Source organism: Centroberyx gerrardi, chromosome 1 (genome assembly GCF_048128805.1).
Source record: "Centroberyx gerrardi isolate f3 chromosome 1, fCenGer3.hap1.cur.20231027, whole genome shotgun sequence".
NCBI classification, from domain to species: Eukaryota; Metazoa; Chordata; class Actinopteri; order Beryciformes; family Berycidae; genus Centroberyx; species Centroberyx gerrardi.
Genome location: NC_135997.1, coordinates 35289727 through 35312030, shown reverse-complemented (window position 1 = coordinate 35312030; position 22304 = coordinate 35289727). Strand labels below are relative to the sequence as shown.

At 42.3% G+C, this 22304-nt stretch overlaps 1 protein-coding gene across 4 annotated transcripts in view; it reads right to left on the bottom strand.

Annotated features, from left to right (window-relative positions):
* The window catches only part of LOC139911363 (myocyte-specific enhancer factor 2A-like), a 62746-nt gene that overhangs the window by 7694 nt on the left and 32748 nt on the right, over positions 1-22304 (bottom strand). For all 4 annotated transcript variants that reach the window (XM_078282786.1, XM_078282795.1, XM_078282790.1 and 1 more), the window contains exons 4-7: positions 11870-12004; positions 10539-10764; positions 10025-10078; positions 3509-3666 (exon numbers count right to left, since the gene is read on the bottom strand). In XM_078282786.1, coding sequence (XP_078138912.1) covers positions 3509-3666; positions 10025-10078; positions 10539-10764; positions 11870-12004 — 573 coding nt within the window. The remainder of the gene's footprint in view (positions 1-3508; positions 3667-10024; positions 10079-10538; positions 10765-11869; positions 12005-22304) is intronic.

Sequence of the window (22304 nt, the reverse complement as noted above, 5' to 3'; positions counted from 1 at the left end):
GTACTGAAGTGTCCATGAGCAAGACACTGAACCCCTACCTGCTCATTCATTGGAAGTCGCTCAGGACAAGAGCATCAGCTAAATGACTAAACGGTAAATGATCTGTTCTCTTTTAGACAACTGAAACTATACATCCATATCCGTTCTGTTGTGTCGTGCCATCTACGTAATTTTCCATTTTACCATGAACCCACCAATGGGAACAAGTCTGTTTCTTATTTTTTCTATGAAGTAGCACGACTACAAGCACTACAAGCCTTCTTGGCATCCATATTTTCTTCTTACTGTACTTCTGCCACGCCCACTGCATTCACATTACAAAACAACCCACGTTTTTGTGTTATTCAATCTTAAATAGGCTTGGGTGATATCCAAAATATCGTGATAATGTTCCTCCAAAATATCGCGATATAAGATATTATCGCCAGGATTTTTTTTCAATAATTATTATTAACAGCCTAGAAATTTTAGAAATCATTCATCAATCAATCAATCAGAAAATGGACAGAAATTTTGACGTATAGATTTCTGTCCATTTTCTGATTGATCAGTGTGGCTGCCCCCTAAAATGTAAAATGTAAAAATCCCCTGTATCCCACAGCCAGTGAAGCGATGGAGCTGCCTGGTCATCACAAAAAAACAAAAAACAAAACAACCAGCCTCCATCTCTGTTGTCGTGCTGCTCGTTACACCATGTTTGATCATAGTGTGGGAGGGAAAGGCAGCAGTAACAGAGTTAAGGGCAAATCAATATCTCCAATAACTCAGCACAGAGCATACTGGAGGCTGCTGCAGGACGCAGAGCTGGAGGCAGAAAAGACTCAGAGAGCTCTGAACTCTCCTCCTACACCACAGACAGTTCACTAAACCCTAAATGTCTTGCGCTGTGCTCTTTTCCAGGGCTTGTTTGGGCCACAGCTTGATTTGCATACATTTAAGAGCAGGCTTGGGCAGATATTCGATATTATCGAATATTGCGATATTTCGTGAATATCGTCCCTGTTCCCGGCCATGGCACCATGTGTTGCTTAGATAACAACTGTACAAGCTTTTAAATTTATAAGCCTATAATCTACTAGTGGTAGGATAGTAAAAAAAAATTAAAATTTTCTTTTTAATTTTCCACAATCTGGAAATAGTAGGAATGAGCAAATGATACCAAATGGCCATTGTTTCCTCCAATGCTTGAATAGTACGATCAAATTTCTAGGCTGTTAATAATAATTATAAAAAAAAACAAAAAAAACAAAACAAAAACGCGATAATATCGTATATCGCAATATTTTGGCGGAACACTATCACGACAATTAAATTTTGGATATCACCCAAGCCTATTTCACTGCTGTGAATATGATTTATTAAAACTAGGTCACCCATGTAGTAGAAATGTGCAATTATTTTTGAAATTGGAGCCCTATGACCAGAGAAACCTGAGAAAACGGCTGGAGATTCCCCATATCGCTCTTAAGGAGGAATTCTACAACAACCAGAATGCATTGCGTGCATCACTGACTCTGACGGTGTGTTCACGGCCAGCGTAGCAACAAAGACAAAGTTAGCAGAGACAAAGCAGCAGCATATCTCTTTACTGAGGCTTATTTTCATTTACAAAACGTTTTTCCTCATCGAGTCTGGATAAATCGCACCCATTTTCAAAGGATCATAAAACAAACCAGCGTGCTGGAGTCAGTTACGTTATGTGGATCAACTTACCGAGTGCTGAACGGTGCCGCTGGATGTAGCCGCAAGTTACAGGTAAAGTTAACACAGTCGCTGTTCGCTGTTGTTCTATATTCACTATATTCGGCCTCATAAGCTGTAATAGTGGCGCCACATCTCTGCTCCAACATTATATTGTAAAGCTAGTTGTTTTTTTGTGTTAGATTCAGCTCTTCTGGATGAATCACGGAGAAACTTAGCAGCTTAGCTTAGCTTAGCTTAGCTGCGGCTGAAATGTCGCTCCGGTCCGGAGGTCGCTTCTTCTTCCAGACTCTGTTGTGTCTGATTCAACAGCGCGATATTTGGCCTCGTATCATGAAACTAGTTTTCTTCCAAATATACTGATATTTTAAAGTATTTAGTAGTATGATATTTTAGTGTCTGCTTTTCCCTATCGCTAGCGTAGCATGGGACGGGAGTGTTTTGGGAGACCCACATTTTACCGTCCTTGAAGGCACCACTACAGAAAATGCGGAAACGTAGCAAAACGCGTCATCCGGCGGACTTTGGAGATCGGCCTTAGACTTAAGGCCGATCTCCAAACTTTTGCCGGCAAATGAGCGGGGAGCTCTGGGTGCAGGCAACATGGAGGGAAGTTAAACATTGTGCATTTGCATATACTACCCATATTGTAATGATACAATGCTGGTTGAAAATCGGCTAAGTTTCCCTTTAAGAGTGAATGAAACAAAAACGATTTTGTCCAAACGAAAGATTTTGGTACCAAAATTGTTTTACAATACTTTCGGCATCTTATATCAAGATCTTGACTTTGCAGCTGGACGAGTTTGTAGAGTTCAGATTTTTACTTCCCATTAATTTGAATGAGGCCACGAAAATAGCCTGAAAACTTACATTTAACACGTTTGTTAACACTAGTGCAGTGCCCGTTCGCGCCGCTGCTGCACAGAGCGCTGTTCGCTTGTTTATTCAAAGTTTATTAATATTGAACATGTCGTGTGTCCAAATTGCACCAAATCCGACACTGCACTTATTGGGTCCCCAGCAATACACTCGCCAAGTGTGAAGTCGATCGGACAAACGGTTCACACACACACACACACATACACACACACACACACACAGACACAGACAGAGATTCCTTGCTTTATAGTAGGATATTCAACAACAGATCCTGCTACTGTGATTTTCAATGGACTGTGGGTCCGACGTTTTAGAACATAATTTTGCCAAATAGCATTTTTATTGATAGAAGAGAACATAGCAGAGGGATATCATTTAGGAGAGATAATTCCTGTTTGGGAGACCAGGTCTACGTTTATTTTTAAATACTAATTTTAGTGTAAAGCAAGAATAGAAATGCAAAATGATGAAGGACCCAGGACTGCTTTATTGTCTTAAAAGCGGGATATGTTGTTGAATCAAACATATCAAATGTAAGTTTTCAGGCTATTTTTGTGGCCTCATTCAAATGAATGGGTAAAAATCCGAATGCTACAAACTTGTCCAGCTGCATCCGGTCTTGGTGATTATTCTGGTTTTCATGGTGGTCAAGTGCCAAATAACCCCTATGTTAAAATTAAATGGAATATTGCTTAAAGAGGACATTTAAAAGACAATACGGAATACATGTTTAATTATATTGTTTGTACATTGTATTGTATATTATATTATATTATAGAATGACATTCACTCCCCAACCTATTTTCAAACCGTCCAACCTCCCAAACAGCCCCATAGCACCCCCTCTTCCCCTCCTTCAAGAACACACCGCACACACACGCACAAACGCATACACACACACACACACACACACACACACACACACCTGTGTTTGCATCACCCCTTTGCTGGATGGAGGGATGACCACTCGGAGGTCTGCCTTGCGGCTGGTGGGGACGAGGCTGCTCCCCGGAGGAGGAGGAGATTTGGTTGGTATGATCTTCCCCAGGCTGCTCCCACCAGGCGCACCCACAAAACCGTTCACTGGACCCAGAGAGAGAGAGACACAGGGACACATGAGGAGCGGAAGGCAAGAGATACCCCATTTCCCCTTAGGGATTGATTGACTGACAGATGGAGTATGGAGTGTGTCTGCTTGTGTGTGAGTGTGTATGCAAAGGGAGGTCAATTTGTCCAGTCATCACTTCATTAGGACTATAGGTTAAGGTAAGGGTTAAGGAGTTAGTTTAGGGTTATATTTAGGCTTAGGGCTTGGGTTTAGAGCCAAGCGCAGAATTAGGACTAGGTTTAGGTTAGGGTGAGGATTAAGGTGACAGCACAACAGCGGCAGAGCGGCAGTCTGCATGGCAAGCTAGACAGAGAGTGAGTATGTGTCATTTAAAAGCATATGCATGCTTTTAAATGCATGATGATTGGTTAACTTGTAAAGGTGTGCTGCTGAGTTGTCCAATCAGCTGAAGTCAGTGAGTTCCCTGACTGAGCGTGCATTGCTCATTTTAGGATTAGAATTTGGGTTTAAGGTTAAGATTGGAATTAGGATTAGATTTAGATTAGGGTAAGGTTGGAGGTTAGGCATGTAGTGGTGAGGGTATAGGTTATGCTTAGAGGTTAAAGAGTGAGTGTAGGTCCTCACAACTACAGCAAGATAAATGTGTGCAACACAATTAGCCTGTGTGTCCAACAAGAACCTCCCTTTCCTTCCTTTCCCTTTCCTGCCCTCTTTGTCTTTTATTTTGAGTAGAAAGGAGTTCTACACTTCAAAAACGTTTTCAAATGTTTCCTCGCAACAGCAGGAGCCATGCCCAGCACTTCCCACGATGCATCAGTTTTGTTCTGCTATCTAAAACAGGGGGGACTGGGGGTTAAAGTCCCATGTGTTAGATCCACTAAAATCAACCCATCCACCACCAGGCTCTGGATGCACTGCTATAAATTATACAAGAGATACTAATGAATAATTGATCCTTTTTCACTATTGCCGTTACATAATGGCAGCAGCATCCATATGAAACAAGCTGTTCTGGGAGGGAGAGCAGGAAGATGACAGGGAGGGCAGTCTGCAGGGAGGACAGTCTGTAGGGAGGACAGTCTGCAAGGAGGACAGTCTGGAGGGAGGACAGTCTGGAGGGAGGACAGTCTGGAGGGAGGACAGGCTGGAGGGAGGACAGTCTGGACTCTGGAGGGAGGACAGTCTAGAGGGAAGACAGCCTGTAGTGAGGGAGGGACAGTCTCTAGGGTTGAAAGTTTGGAAGAAGAACAGCTCAAGGAGGACAGTCTTCAGGGATAGCAGTCTGGAGGGAGGACAGTCTGCAGAGAGGACAGTCTATGTGGAGGACAGTCTGGAGGGAGGACAGTCTGTGGGGAGGACAGTCTGGAGGGAGGACAGTCTGCAGAGAGGACAGTCTATGTGGAGGACAGTCTGGAGGGAGGACAGTCTATGTGGAGGACAGTCTGTGGGGAGGACAGTCTGGAGGGAGGACAGTCTGCAGAGAGGACAGTCTATGTGGAGGACAGTCTGGAGGGAGGACAGTCTATGTGGAGGACAGTCTGTGGGGAGGACAGTCTGTGGGGAGGACAGTCTGGAGGGAGGACGGTCTGGAGGGAGGACGGTCTGGAGGGAGGACAGTCTGTGGGGAGGACAGTCTGGAGGGAGGACGGTCTGGAGGGAGGACGGTCTGGAGGGAGGACAGTCTGTGGGGAGGACAGTCTGGAGGGAGGACGGTCTGGAGGGAGGACGGTCTGGAGCGAGGACAGTCTGTGGGGAGGACGGTCTGGAGGGAGGACAGTCTGTGGGGAGGACAGTCTGGAGGGAGGACGGTCTGGAGGGAGGACAGTCTGTAGGTTGGACAGTCTAAAAGACAAAAAGTAGTTGACATGACCCAGTAAAGAATGAGCTTGTGCGTCCAGAGATGGTGGATTGGTGGATTCACCAATCACAGCATGGATATCCCTGTTAGCCTTTAAGATGAAACTGTTCAGAGGTTTTGCTGTGGCTGTGGCAGACTGCTGTGTACCAGGGGGCTGGGGGGTCCGGAACGGGTACTTCAAGCCGATCGATCCGTGGGGCTCCCGGGAACTCCGAGTCTCGCACTCCCCTCCCTCTCCTTCATAGCTCTTTTAGCCTCTTCTGTTATAGGCTTCTTGTTTTGTTTTGTTTTGTTTTGTTGCAGAGGGTCCAGCAGTCAGAGTCCTGTCTTCCATGTTACCACTATCTGCCATATTGATTAGCTTCACGCTGTTCAATCTAAGCAACTAGTCTGGGAACTAGTTTTCTCTTGTTTTAGAGTGAGCAGGTTTTCCAACAGTTATTAGGCAGTTATTAACAGATATGAGTTGTTTCCTATATCAACCTTGAAGATGAATGGCAGAACACGGTGGTGGCCTGTCAATGGAGGCGGCCATCTTGTCATCGCAGAGACACTCAAGCAACGAGACATGACAAGCCGATTTGAACAGCTGAATCTAGAACTCCGTTAGAGCCACATGAGGCCAGAGGCACCCTAAATGTTTCAAAGAAAGGTCACAAAGAAAACTACATAAAAGCTTTTCCCTGTCTGCCACAGGAGAGAGAGAGAGAAGAGAGAGAGAGAGAGGTTATGGCAGGTATACCCCCACCAGGGAGGATGCTGGGTACAGAGTGTGTGTAGTCCAGAGCCTAAGGGCATTCTGGGGTTTGTATGAAGCAGTATGATGGGTGCAGGCGGACAGGACGTTCAACAGACTGTCAGCCTACATCCTGTCTGTCTAGATCAGCCTGAAGAGGAGAGGAGAGGAGAGGAGAGGAGAGGAGAGGAGAGGAGAGGAGAGGAAACTTCTCATTCCTCATTCCAACCTGTACCTTTCTCCCTAGGCCACATTCAAGAAGCCAGTAACATGTAAGAATTGTGTTGAATTAAGGAAAGCATGTTTGTACTCGAATATGAAAAGAAATTTTATCCTGGAAATCCCGTAGCTATTTTTCTCTGCCGCAGCACAGACTGCTGTGGGGTGAAAGGTCGTTACTGGCGGAGTAATCTAGTTTTGGACAGTCAGGTCAGACTGTAAACAGTAGAGTTTGGTAGAAGACTATCCACACAGGCAACAGGAGCTCGCAGTTTCAATTGACGGCTGACTCAGGAGCCAATATTGTCTGTGGGTCTATGTGTGTGCACTCTAAAAAGTAATTCAGGGGACCTATTACCACCACTTAATTAAATGCATGGTTGCAAGATAAAAATTCTAATTTATTGATTTAGATAAACCTTTTAAGTTGCAAACATTATTTTAATGAGTTGTGTTGACGTAATAATGTTGGTAATTACATCAACTTAATATTGTGTGTAATTTAAACTTAAATTTCTGCGTCAATTGATTTAAAACAAAATTCAAGTTGTAGCAACTTAATGAAATTGGCTTGATAACTTAACTTTTCTCCACCTTGAGTTCAGGATTTCAAGTCCCCTCCCCTACCCATTTAACATGCCTGGACAAGTTCAGACAGTTAAGATTGTGTGTTTTGTGGACCTGTAGGCTGAACAAATACAATACAAAGGACATTTTCAAGGTGATTATCATTTAATTTACAAATAAATTCTACTAAAGCAATGTATTTGGGCATATTCTCAATTGTGATATGACCAATAGTGGACTCGTGTACGGAGGTTAGGCTACACCTGCTAATACAGTTGATGGAATATGTTGTACTACTACACGTAGCTAACGCTAGTCATATTTAGCAGTGTAATTTGATTGATTGATTTCCCCATCTTCAGGCAGCCATTAGTTACACTTTCAGAACTTTATTAAAGGTCCCATATTATGCTCTTTTTAGCTGTTTAAAACATTTCTCAGTGGTCTTTAAAATAAGGTTATGAATTCTGTTGCAAAAAAAACACATCCAGGCTCTGTGGAGCCTCTCCATCCTCTCTGTTTCTCCCCTCATTAACTATGCGCTGTTCTGAGTGGGCGGGGATGCCAGGATAATGAGGCGCTGCTCTGATTGGCCGCCTGATCGGCTGGGTGAGGGGGGAGGGTGCAGACACAGAAAAACTCCAAAACCAACATGGCAGCTCCTTGTAGAAGAAAACTCCGTGACAGAACATGTAAAACCGTACATGTTTGAGAAGGAATCTGTCAACCGAACAAGAGGAGGCAACTGCCGAAGTTACAGACACGGTTACAGCAGGATGTCTCTGAATGGTAGGTTGAAATTTCAGTGTGTTGTTCGTACTTTCTCACCGTGCGTGTGTGGTTGCATTAGCTATGTGGTCTTTCTGGATAGCCATAGCGGTAAATTTGTATCCCATAAAAACAATATCTAACGTTACCTGCCGGAGTGTCTCCCACGGTAACTGTACTGCATGGTTTGTTTGATTCATTTTTAGCCTGCAGTTCACCGGTGGTTTGAGGCTGTCTAGTAAGCTCGTCAACACAGTAGGTGTCGGTAGCTTTTCGCTGGCTACTTGGATAGCTGCTGTAATGTTATTCCATGAAGTGTCTTACAATTGCCGTTGTACTGGCTAGCGATAGGAAACAAATCCACACCAGACATTATGTAGTTATTACGTTCAAATACATCAAATTGATGTGAAGACGCAAAAGAAGAACTCCTCTTCAGGGGATACAAATATTGTCACGACACCGGCAAACATATGGTTATGTCCCATGGACATATGACTGTCGTAATTTATGCCAGTGTTATTCAGCTATAACGCTAGCTCAACAGTTTTAGAACTATAGCTGAAATATTCAAACATACAGTACTCACATCTACTCTAAATTGTCTGTGCTAAATAATAAACATATAATATAGATAAATGTAATTGTCAGTGTAATGTTCCTATAAAGCTTGCAAAATTCAATAACAGTTACCCTTTCTCATTCCCTAGGTTACCAGAAGAATGAAGCAGCCTCAGGATCCACCTACATGCATGTTGATCATCCTGGTCTGCAGCCTGTATGTTTGAATGTGTTCTCAGTACAGAATGCAATGAACATTTATAAAGCAGACTATGGGCCCTTACAGCTTAGAGGTATAGAGCAGTAAGTTTCTTTAATGCATTCTGTGCATGAATTGATTTGAACATGTGACTTTGGATAATACTTTACATGACAATAAATTTGAGTAAAATAACTGTGTTGTTATACTTTATTACACATCCATGTAGAAAAAACTTTAGCACACCTAAAAGCCTTTTAGTGACAGGGGCATAGGACAAAAGTTACTGAATAAGTAATATAATCCCACACACTGTCTACACTTGCATGAATGGCGGCCGACAGCACACAGAGGAGCAGAGGGCAGTGGGAGTGGTTATCCACCTTGGAGGTCGGCGTATGCAAATTGGTCCCCTTGGGACGTCACAAGGGGAGCCAAATCAAAACGGCTTGTAGAAGCACATGTTTTCCCAGGAAGGAGGCTGGGGCAACAATGCAGAGGCATTCACTTCTCACATTCTGTGGGTTGTTAGGTTGAAGGATGACTAAAGTGTATGTGTATGGGCGAGGAAAAACGTGTTTTTCATAATATGGGACCTTTAAAATCAGCTTGAAGTTACTTAAACATGCTGCAGATAGTTCATCCATCACAGTAAACATTTAGTCCACTGTATCATTTTTTGTTTGTCAAAAACAATAATACAGCCATTGTATGGTAATGCAGGTATGAGTACTAGTAGTAGTAGTTTTAAATACGTAAAGGCCTATAACTTTGCTGTGATGGCATAATTGATTTGCTGTGATGGCATAATTGAGTATGCTTACTACTTAATTTCCCAAGGCAATATGGCCAATTTGTTTATTTATAATTTGTGGGGCAATTTAAATTTGTGGGTTTTTTTTTTTCAAGATTTAAATATTGTGTGTTCAAATACACAACTGTAGTTCAAAATAATAAAAAAAAGTTAATTGCCTAACAATTTTGTTGTTGAATGAATTAATTTCTTAAAAGCTACTACATGAACAAAAATATGAAAAAGCTAAAAACTACTGAAGAAAATCTAATTGGAGCAACTTAATTTTTTAAACGGTTGTCAACTTAAAAACTTGTGTTCATAATTATGGTAATTAAAGGTACATAACACTTAAAAATTCCTTTTAAATAATGTGGAAAAACTAGTTGGAACAACTTAATTTTTATGAGTAACCAACTTAAAAACTTGTGTTTATGCTACCAATTATTAAGTAAGTGGTAATTAAAAATACCTTTGATTGTAGAGGAAAAGCTAATTCCCCTAACTCAATGTAGTTCGTTGGTTGAACATAATTTCATTAGAAGTTGTCATAACTCAAAAAGATTGATGCAAACTGTTGCGTTAATTTTTTTTGTTGAGGCAAAACATTTGTTTTTAGAGTGTGTGTGTGTGTGTGTGTGTGTGTGTGTGTGTGTTTCTCAAGTACTTACCAACTGGTCCAGATCCATTCTGCAGAGCCAGATCAGCGCCGCCCTGCAGACCACCTGAGGGAAGACACACACACACACACACACACACACACACACACACACACACACGCGTGTACACACACACACACACACACACACGTACACACACACACACAGCTTGTTATTTTATGCATCGTGTTTTTCACCTGCTCAAATTATTTTTTCCCCTTTTTCTCATTTTCATCATCTCCCCACTGTGTCACTTCTCTGCTGTTTTATCATTTTGCACATAAATTTTAAATCTTTTTATCACTGTTAATAATAAGAATAAGAATAATTCATTTGTATAGCACTTTACAAAACACAAAGTGCTATACGAGTGAGTACAGAAAGGAGTAAAAAGCATAAAAGTAAACCATAAAAGTCAGCTTCATGGTTTGTCTGTGACAACAGAGTTATTCTGTCAAATTAGTTGTCACTCTCAAGATGACACACACACACCCACACACACACACACACACACACACACACACACCTGTGTTTCCAGTGTTGGGGGGTTGTTGTGGAGAGGCTATGCTCCTGTGGAAGTGTGTGTGGGGTGAGGAGAGGATCCCGCTGTCAGTGAGGGCCGCTGTGGCTGCAGCCAGAGCCTGGGAGGTCCCACCTCCCCCTCCTGCTCCTCCTCCTCCTCCTGCACCGGGGCTGTAGGCCATGCTGCCTGGGGCCACATGCATGAAGTTCTGCTGAGGAAGGCCTGTTGACTAGAGAGGCAGGGACAGATAGAGGCATGGAAACATGAGCTTGCCCAAAACCAGAATATGATGCAATACTTAAAGTCGAGATGAAATGAAAAATGCCTTTTTAACCCTTTTAGATCACATCCCCGGTCATATTGTGCACCTATTTAACAATATATGCCAAAAAAAATACAAAAAATCAATGTCTTTGTATTCTTATATCAAAATTCAATCATGTTTTCTTCCTGTAAAACAAAATATGCCTTGTGCTTACGTAAGCATGAATCAATCAATTTCAACCAATAATATCATGACATCCACCCATCAATCAATCTTCAACTTTTAGCGCACAGAGCTAAGATTCATTAGCTAGCTAGCAAGCAAGCTAGCTCCTCTCCCTCGTCTTCCTCCACCTCCTGCAGTTCGAGGGGTACGTCTGCCTGCTCCGGTAACGGGGGTGATGAAGGTGTTGAAGGAGGCGAGTAGTCCAACTCTGAATCACTGTAATTCTCCATGTTTGTTATGACACGCCCACTTTTCAACGTTAAAATCAAATTCCTCCCAATGTTATGTCCCGCCTGTCTATCCTGTTTCACTCAGAAATACGTCACGATACATGGTTATCTCAAGCCTACCATCTTTACATTCATTTAGATCTGCACACCACTCAGTCAACCCTGTTTCCGTGTTGTTGTTTTTTTTTTTAAATTATTTATGTTATTGGACAGTCACAGCAGAGAGAGACAGGACAGAGAGGGCAGAGAGGGGATGATGCAGCAAAGGGCACGGGCCGGATTTGAACCCTGGACCTTTGTCGCATGTCATCCCCCTCTTTCTCACCCAACCTTTCCAGTCTCTCTTCACTATCAACTATCAAATAAAGGCAAAATGTCTTGTGAAACCTTGTGGAGATGAACCCCTGCTTGTTCAAGTGGAGTTGTTAAGTGGCCAACAGCAGAAGACTGTGGTTATACTGGGCAGCTCCCAGTGTGAATGTGTGGAACTGTATGAATGTGAAGCAGGGTGAGGCTGATAAAGAGCATGGTGCTCAGTCCACTTTTCTTGGATAAAAGTTAAAAAGAGAAACCAAACAGTCATGTTGAATAATGAATTACACAATGCAACTTACCATTTTATGACTCCTCATCATATTGTCAAACTCCTCGTTAATCTTCTTGTATTTCTCCTCGGTGTGGGGGGTAAGGACATAGGAGGCCTCAGGGTCGGGGCTGTCGCAGCCTCTGTGCTCCTTCTTGTTCAGGGCCTGTGGAGGAAATCATCACAGAGAACAGGAATTAACACTACAAACACCTGCTGTACCTGTGACCAAGCGACGCTCAGAGGCAAGTTGAGCCCTCCTCCCTGCAGTTGCCAGAATGGTGAAAAAACAGTAAAAAGTACAAGAAGCAGACACGGCTCATTCCAAAACGAGAGTGAATCTGTTGGCTTTCACCCGTTGGCAAGTATTGAAGGAGAGGATGGGGATGAAGAGCAATGTGGAGTTGACTTGTTTTCTGTTGGACAGGTAGGTGCCGGTTAGCTTAGCTAGCTATACCAGCTTTTCTACTACAAAGAAGCTACGCTAACAACGGTAGGTAGCTTCCAGCTCATGACACACACTAGCTCTGACCAGAACTCCAGTTACTCTGTACGGGATTGCTACCGTAGGCAGCGTGGCTTTTAGATATAAAATGATTCAGCAGTGTTTTTGGTTGCAGGCGGACACACCCACTGCCAAAAGGTTGACGCCCAGAAACGTCCCAAAAATTCAGAAATAAGAAAATCCAGGCAGAAGGCAGACTCTCTGCAGACACACACACTGTCACACGCTACCAATGGGCCATAAGTAATCATTGAGGAGGATCATTTTTGAATGGGTTTATGCTATTTCAAGGGGGAAAATCCTGCTCAGTATGCCTTTAAGTATCATTTAACTATATTCACAAAAGTAATAAATATGAGAAAAGTAATGAATCTTGGCTTAAATGTGAGATATTTTCAGATATTTAACTTAATTAATGGAAAATTTGCACCTGAAAATATATACATATTTTTTGTCACGGTTGGCACTCCATAAATTAAAAAAATGTGATCCGAGTCTAAACCATGTTTAAAACAAATATTGATACACTTGGCAGTAAAAGCCATACTACAGCATGTTTTTGAATTGGGGAACGCAAAAGTAATTAATGGCTTACACTTAATACAGCGTAACTTTGTAACTAACTAGTAAGAAATGATTACTAAATGCGTTTAAAAGTAACTTTCCCCAACATTCCTCTTTTGCTCTAATCTGATTTAGTTTTCCTTCCTTCCTGTATCCTACTTTGTAGTACTATTTGCTGCTGCAATGACTCTCCTACAGGATCATTCAAATTTATTCTAATCTTAAAGGGGCATTAAGTAATCTACACATGTTATCGACCTCTAACATTAGACCATATCACAAGCTGAGGCCTTGCAGAACACAGGATGCGTATGGTTCTGGTTGTTCCCTATCTAATATGTGGTTGAAGAACAGGAAGGGCAGCCAACCGCTGACCTGACTAGAAACCAGATCTGTTTCTGATGAGGCTACATCACAGGATGCAACACTTCCCCGTCACCTGACACTGAGCCTCAATTTACATTTCTGCAAGCTTGTAAGCGGAGGGTCCCAGTCTTTGGAATGATTTTCAAACCCTGGTGGATGGGGAAGCTTTCACCAAGTGACAGAATGAGTAGACACACGTATTCTGTGGTAAAAACACCCCTAATCTAATCACTCCAGATCCGATCAATGTGTTTTGGTGTCTGGGTGGGGGCTCTGGAGAATCCATTTGCAACCACAATTAGAGACCAAAAGCTTGCAGCAGAGAGCAGGTTTGTAACAAACCAAAGCTTTTATCCATTCATTGCCTTTGCCTTTGTTAAACCATTATGCAGCATATATTACCTACAGTACAGTACATTACACATTCACACTTATATTTACATTTTTAGCTGACACTCTTATACAGAGAGAGTTACTCTGAGGTCAACAGTGGAATAAGCTTTAATTCCTAGATCACCAATGTTACAGGTAACCAATCAAGTCAAGGGTCAGAGGTGACAATAGATGGAACAAATATTCCTGTAGATTGATCACCGAAGAGCAAAGTGCTAGAAATAAGGAGAGAGAGAGGTAGAGAGGTAGCTTATTGATCAGCCATAGATGGTTAAAAGTTCCAACATCTGTTTTGACCACAAACTAATAAGTAATAGTAATAAAAATCTAACTTTAAAATGAATTGCCTCCTTTTCTGTCTGTCTTGTATGGAGGATGATCCTTTTTCCTCACTAATCTTATCAACACATTAACAAGTAGAGTTTGAGCTGCCGGAGCTCTGGAATACACACTAATGTTGGGTATGTCTTCACTTTAGTTTGCGATAAGGGATCAGTCCAAAAATGGGCAAGTTATCAACCTATCTGTTTTTTTTTTCATTTACACATAAATTCAACTGACTGTAAAATCATGACATAGTAATCAATCCGCTTGAATTTCTACAGGTTGGTCAGAATCATCATTGTAAACATATCTACCAAGCCACATGTTGGTATGTTGAGATTTGAAGAAAATATAGCCATTTGAACGTGTGTTGTGTTGTGATAATAAAAAAGATCTAATACCCACAATGCAATCAGTGGGAGTGGTAGCATGGATTAGAAATTCTCTGTCATTCGGCACACAGATAACATGAGTCAAACAATGACTTCCAGGAAACCTAGTCATATGTTGTGTCACGTTTTCATATTCAGTTTAATATTTCTTAAGTGTAAAATAAAAATATAAACAAATTTTGGAGTAAACATTTACCAATAAATAGCAACCAAGTCATTCCCATCTCTTGTCCGCATGTAGTGAACCCCAGCACATTGCTGCCATGCAGCTATATTTATTATTATTATTATTATTATTATTATTGTAATTATAGAACTTGTCACTTGGTAGAAGCATGTATATACAGTGTCGTTAGTACATTTAGTCTGTCCCCAGTGGGAACTCTGACTTCCAGCTCAATCTATTCAGCTATAAAGGACACTCCTAAGCACAGTATGGAGGTGGAGTGCAGCCAGGATGTATGAGATTGAATAAAATACAGAGGATTTACGACAAATGGTTACAGTGACCATCCCATAACCGGAATGTCACAGGTTCAATCCCCATAGCAGCCATAACCAAAGCAATTCCCTCTGCCAATAGAGACCCTATTATACTCTACTCTGTTCTGTTCTATTCTATAATTGAGTGAGTCTGTCTACTGGTTTCTGTTTGCCCTTATGAGTTTTGAGACAGAGAGACAGACAAAAAGCCAGTCTAAGTAGTACAGCTATCAACAGTAGTCTTCCTCTAGAGAGATGCTCCACATCTGAGGCTAACTCTGTTGTATTCACCCCAGCCTTATAAACACAATGGATTGGAGTCATTACATTTTTTTTATAGCGTGCCTGAAACAATTTTGGGTTTGGTTGGGTGTTTATAGCGGAGCAGGGTGGAGAGACGGGGCAATAAAAGGCAGAGAGACGCCTGGTAATGCCTCCCTGGGCACTACAGAGACTAAGCTGTCAAATGAGATTCATTAGCACCAACTCCTCTGTCTGTAGAATATCATATTACTGTCAGTAGCATGGCTTTGACAAACATCCACAGCACTGCACACACGCTGATATGCCGTCCGGGTAATGAAGATGCAGCAATGAGGAAGGGCAGAGAACCTGGAATTAACACCAGTTCAGCCTCAGCCTCCAGACACCAGACACTTGTTGTGTTCACTGACCTCTGTCTGAGGCGGGTGGGTCGGTGGGCTGGTTTGGGAGGCGGTCAGTGGGTGAGATGGTTACGGGGGTGGGTGAGTGGGTTGGTTGGTGGTCCAATTGGAGGGTGGGTGGTTGGTACAGGGGGGTTGGTCGGTGGTGGGGTGCGTCAGTCACCTCTCAGATATTCATACATTTCGATAAGGGATTTTTTTTTTTTTTTTTTTTTTGGTGTATACACATTTATTGATCATGCATGCATGCGCCTTTGTGTACATGCTCCTATGTTTATTAGTGTGTGTGCATGCATATATATGTGCATCTGCATGGGCATGCGCCCCTATGTAACATTTCCAATATAGAGTATATCAATTGCATGGAAAGTAAATGTGTGTATGTAAAGTATTGGCGATGTGTTGTTTTCCACTCTTCTCTTCCTACCCCCCGTGGGGTAAATAAAAAAACAATAAAAATTTGGTCATAAAAAAAAAAGTTTCGATAAGAGAAGCACAAAGCCACGCAGAAATAGAGACTGATGTGAAAGCACATCAGTGTATGATAATTGTATATATTATATAGTTATGAGTTTTAACTCTTTGTTCCACAGATCTTTCCCAACCGTTGAAACATTAAATATACAGTATGTGCTGCATTTATAGCCAACCACAAACAGATTTTTTTCCCTGATCTCCTCATGGTTATCTTAACAGGTAGAGTCCAGATTCCAGGTGGTTTCTCTGTATTTAGACATCAAAAACAGATCCAGTCTATCCACGCAAGAGTTAAAAATCAGGTCACACAGAGCTAGTCTGTCTACTGGTGTGTGTAACTGTGAAGTATTAGTGTGTTATTCTGTCTTTTAATCCAGAGACCAAGCATTTAATAAACTGTCTCAGACCAGGAAGCTTTCATTTCTGTTGAAAGTGACTGTTACTCCCCAGCTGTCCGGTGTTCAGATCAATACGCTCATCAATACTCACAATGTGGATGTTAGTGTGTGGCTATGTGTGTATGTATGTGTGACTGTGTGTGTATGTGTGTGTGTGTGTGTGTGTGTGTGTGTGGGTATGACTTAAGTCACTTTCAGGGACACTCACCAGACTTAAGACCAGTTGATTGGGGACGGCTTGTGCAATTGGGGATAAAAGCCGTGTCCCCAATTGGTAAAAAGCTGATTTTTGGGTCAGTGGTTAAGGTTAGGGTTAGGTTAAGGTTGGGGTAAGGGTTAGGCAAGTAGTGGTTATGGTTGGGGTTAGGGTAAGTCTCCAGGAAATGAATGTAAGTCTATGTAAATACCCCAAAAGTGACTTAAGTAAGACTGTGTGTGTGTGTGTGTGTGTGTGTGTGTGTGTGTGTGTGTGTGTGTGTGTGTGTGTGTGTGTGTGTGTGTGTGTGTGTTAGTGGACAGAAACATGACATATGAGCTGGTAGGGGAGTGACCAGCTCTCTGTAGCTTCCATGTGAACAGAAATCAGTGCCAGCCTTCCAACATGGCCGCCAACAGGGATACAGACAACAGAGAGCACATGGTCATGAGGGCAGAGAGAGAGAGAGAGAGAGAGAGACTACAGACATCTGGCCTCTAGATACTGCATGTCAGATTATTATAAAATAATATAATAAAATGATCAAAGCCCCACAGATCAGTGGTCCCAAATTAGGGTCTGGGTCCATATTATTATTATTATTAGGATCCCGGGTTTAAAGTATACATAACTATAGGAGTTCCTGATATTAAAATGTTCAGAAACCCTACCACAGAGGATGTTCATGAAGCTTACACATCAAGTGGAACCTGACGGTGTTAATGACATTAGACAATATCATCGTCAACATCTGAAAATGCACAAGCTGAGGATGCTGCATATCCTCTTTAGCTTTATTGTCACTTACATCCTACGCTCTGCTATCTCTAGCCACATCCTAGTCCTGCTGCAGCGTTGCACGGGATCATTAACGTTTCATTTCATCTCATCTCCCAGATATCCATTATTTGAAAAATCTGACACCTATTCTTATCAACTGCTGGCATGAAAGCAAAGAACATTACATGTTACTATTAAAGTTATGATCCATTTTAAAGACCTTTGCTGACAATACCTGGCAAGTTAGAGAAGTAGGCTTGTGACTGGAAGGTTGGTTTGCAAAATCTGGACAGGGGAACTGACTAAGCAACACTCGCCCTTCACTCAACAACTTACAACATTTAAGCTCAAATTGCAGTCTAGTCCAGTCTAGAAAGTGTGCTCAGAGAAAATTCGACCACACTTTCGTCTGTAAGCTCCATCTGCAGGCAGTAGGCGTCACATCGGCGTTGGTGGAGTTTACCGCCGTTCTATTGAAAACCATGAACTTCCGGTTTGTCGTCTCATGCATTCCACCATGTGAACTGTGAGCCTGGATAATGACACCACTCCTCTGGCATCCAGTCCCTCTGCTTTGCCCTTCATTACATCAATGCGTGGCCCAAATAGGACGGACTGGCCGAGCAACCCGTCGGCCAGCTGACTGTCTGTCTGTCCACCGCATGTCTTCTGCATTCCCAGACACTAGTAGTGTTATTAGATGGTTTCACCAGACACTGGCAACTCTATTTTCATCCTACTTACTTACACAGGCTATTACAGCCTTGACACTCCATACCACACACAAGTGGTGACGACTTCAGAAATGGCCTGCCATCACCTTGCTGTGTGACATACAGTGTAAAAGGACAGTGCAAGACACACAGTTGTAGTGTATAAGTATATAAGTCCCACCGCATACTTGCTGAACTACTGCCAAACTTTTGCTCCATCACCAAAAGGAATTGTTTTGAAAGATCAAGTTGTGCTCTCTTTTCAGCCGTCAGATTTGGAAAGGACTGGTCTGGTAACTAGTTGGTCAAGAGACACTAGAGTTTGGTGTCACAAGATAATAAGTTGGTTCTACAGTGTAACATTCAAAAGATCATTGTCTGCAGAACTAATGCAGAAGAGATGCAGGATAAATGCAAGGAGGACATATACAATGACTCCCACTGCACAATGGACTGCAGACTGACTTTCACTACTTGTGCCTTCCACTGGTCCAATAACAGCAAAGGGAATGCCCCTGCTACAGTATGGTACTGGAGTATCATGTGCCTGTTTTATCAGAACAAGCTGACCACAGGGGAGTGATATGGTGTGTAGGGATATCACATAAAAGTCTGTGTGTGTCTATGTAAACAAGAAGCGCTGTAGTACTGTTTAAATATTCATCTCCTGTTTGAAGTGCCACGATTTATATCCCTCATAGCCCACGGCTGTGAAAATAAACCGAGGCGCTGAGCCCAGAATCAACATAGCCACTGTTTGATTTGGTTCAAATGTCCAGTCTGCTCCAACCGTCACATCTCTAGCAGAGAAAGGACGCAGGACTGATCACAATCTGGCATCCGCTCTGTATCACAAGCTGTAAAATACCTGCATTTGACAAACATGTTTGAGCCCTGCAAACACATCGCAAATGATCTTAATGACTCAGCAATCATTATTAGGGATTTGAGGAGAAATGAGCCAAACTGACGCAGGAGTAAAGTTGTTATATAATTCTGTCAGCTCTTTGTGCAGCGTCAGGGGTTTGTTGCTTTGCAATCAGGCTCTGATTCAGGCATGAACTCTACTTGACCTTATGACTAGAGGGGAGGGAAGGGGTTATCTAGAGGACAGTTGTTACCAAGCATGTGTTATCACTCCAGTTCCTTTAAATGTTTCACACCATCATCAGCTAGCTTTGCGGTTCATCTTTAAATATGGGGGAGACCAAGCTCCTTTGAAAGGACAGTGGTCAGTCCACTCCCTTTAGGATTTTGTCTTGTTGAGACAGCAGGCAGAGAGGGAGACCCAGGAGAGAAGGTTGTCGTGGGATTTGATCCCAGACCAGCAGTGTGGTTCTATAGATCGGGGCCTTAACCACCACATCATGTATGGGCACTCAAAATTGTCTAAACGTGTCTGTTGGGAGGATCTCAGAATGCGTTTCTCCTCATCATCTCAAGTCGGCTTTACTGGATCTCCGAAGGCATCTGGATCGTGGCCTCCATGAAGCACAAGTTGAAGCGTTAAGCATCTTCACATCTGAGGGCGATTTCTTGTTGCTATCGGGGGTGCATCAAAGATAAAATAAGACCTTCCCTGGAATCTTTTCTATTTGGGCAATTGCCCTTGGCTAAGAATAGGACAGGCAGGGGTGAGAGAGAGATGTGATTCAACACACTTCTGGCAGAGATAAGCTTGATGTACATGAAGGCCATTCCACAGTTTGTTACAAAGTATTCTGTCGTACTTGACCTGAACCAAAACAACCACTGTGCCGTATGCTACAGTGTCAGGTTTCAGTGTATTGTAGTTTTCATTTGCTGTTACAGTTTTCATCCATCTCCTGACTCTGCAGGCCTGTATGTGTTGCTGAAATGATTGCACTGCATACCTTGGAAGACTGCTCTGTTCTTGCTGAAACACTACTCTGCAGCACGCGAACCCGTCTCATTATTATGACACAAGCAATTGGATTAGCTGACCAGTCAGGGCTCTGTAGTTGTTCCAGCCGGCAGACCCACGCGGTCGTCACGGCTTAAGACGTCCTCCTGACTTCCACCTCCATTTCAAGTTGACATCCCAACTTTATCTCTTCCATATGCTCTCTGTTAGACTATTCCAGTGTATTCCAACAGATTGTTTTTGCCCAGAGTCACTTGAACAGCGTGCTGCCAAACAAAGGAGAAAAGAAATACGTGCTGGGTGCGGTCATGCTCATGTGCACACTCAAAATGTGAGGGTTTACGAGGGAATGTGACAGCTCTTTGTATCACAGAGATATTCATCAGTAAGCCATCATGTCACAACATCAAATGTTGACAATGAATCCAAAGAAGCATTCTGCTGGTCCTGCCAGACCTGGGGACGTCTGCTAGAGCCAGTGGAGTATTGGTTTACATTGGTAGGCAAATGTCATGCCTAAATGTTGCAAATGGACTGACCGATATGTAAAAGGGCAACCTCTCACTTTCCCAGCTTTGTTTCAACCAGCTTGGCTGTCTGCGTGTTATTTGCGGGGAAAAAACAAATAAGGCAAATTATCCAGGCAAATCAAGCCTGGCTAATAGCTTACAGAGCTGACACGGGTGTCTGCTAGTGGTTTGCACAGAATATAGCCAACAGGAGAGTAGGCATGATTATGCTTCTTAGATCCTTTATGGGCAATATTAATGATAAATACTACCATTACTAATACTATTACTACTGCTAAGAGGAAGAAGAGCAATAATTCAACATTTGTGGTTTTCTGAGAAACTTTGTGGTCCTTGCTGTAAAAAGCTAATGTTACATCATGTCCCTGCTCATTACTCAAACTGTACTGTGGTATAAAATGTACATTTGAAGGCATTCATTCAATTCACAGATGACAAGTTAGAATTTGATCCTCTATGCACATCCATAAACAATATTTTATTACACTTGGCCAATTGGCTTACAGACAGACATGTTTTCATGTTGAAAAGATGTGGAGGATGGTTGTCCTAAATTCGTCCATTGGTCTTTTTAAAATTCATCAGGTGATTAATAATGTAGTTTTAGTGAATTTTTTTTATTTGTACTTAGATCCTATTCTTTGCTTCTGTAACAACCTAATTCCCCATCGAGGATCAATAAAGTTAAAGGTATACATTAATGGAAATAATTTTGCGTGCGGCAACAGGCAGCTCAAACAGTAACACACTACCAAAAATGGATTGTCAGGACACTCATGGATGGGGAACAAGCGAGACAAGGTATTTACCATCAATTTTAAAGGACGTAAATATTACGAGAGGAAGTGACATACGTGAAAACTGCATTTCAATGTGTATACCGGAGACGTATTTTAATGCTAGGTGTAAATATAATCCAGCTACATGAGGTCTCTAGACACATTTAATGCCAGGTGTAAAAGGGGCCATATAGTGAAGAGAGAAAACAGCTGGAAAACAGGACTGAACTCTCCTGAACCAGTGAAATTGGGATGGTTAGCTTCCTTTACAGTTGATGGTTTGGATACGGTACGGCATTGAGGCCTGTGTGTGTATGTGTGAAGTGGAGAGGGTGGGGGCAGTAACTCGGCTATCAGCAAGGCAAACATTGCATTTGAAGCTTACATAAACAGCCAGAACGCAAGTCACGATGACCATTCATTTTTAATGGCAGCGGCGACAAGGACGTGCCGTGAGAGAGAGGGGAGCACTGCTCAGGGACCATGATGCAACAGTGCCAGCATGATGACCCAGCGGGGATCCAACAGGACAGGTGGACCACTGAAATCAACTCAGAAGAAAACACTGAAACATCGAACACCCATTGGTCATCTTACCCAATATCTGATGAGAGGATTGTTACTAAAATCGTCTCTGTGTCTCCAGTAGCTCTGCATGCTAACACTTCAGCATGCAGTATAACACGTAATCATAGGCGAATAGTCCAAATAATCCAAAATTGGTATTGTTTTATATTCTATGGCCTATAGATTCAGAACTTCTGAAAACAAAATCTTAATCTTCATCATTAGTGAAGTACATTACGAATCAACAGCGCAAAAAACTTTAGCTGTCTGGCTAACTTTGCTCACTTTCTGTGTAATCAAAAGAAGTGAAGCTCGAAGTCCCGCAGGAGGAGAGATCTCCTGCCATTGAAAGTGCATTATCTTTGTCAAATTTTATTTGTATTTTACCAATCTCCTGAAAAAGCCTGTCAGGTTGAGACCAGAGACTGTAGAAAAACATGGACGTAGTA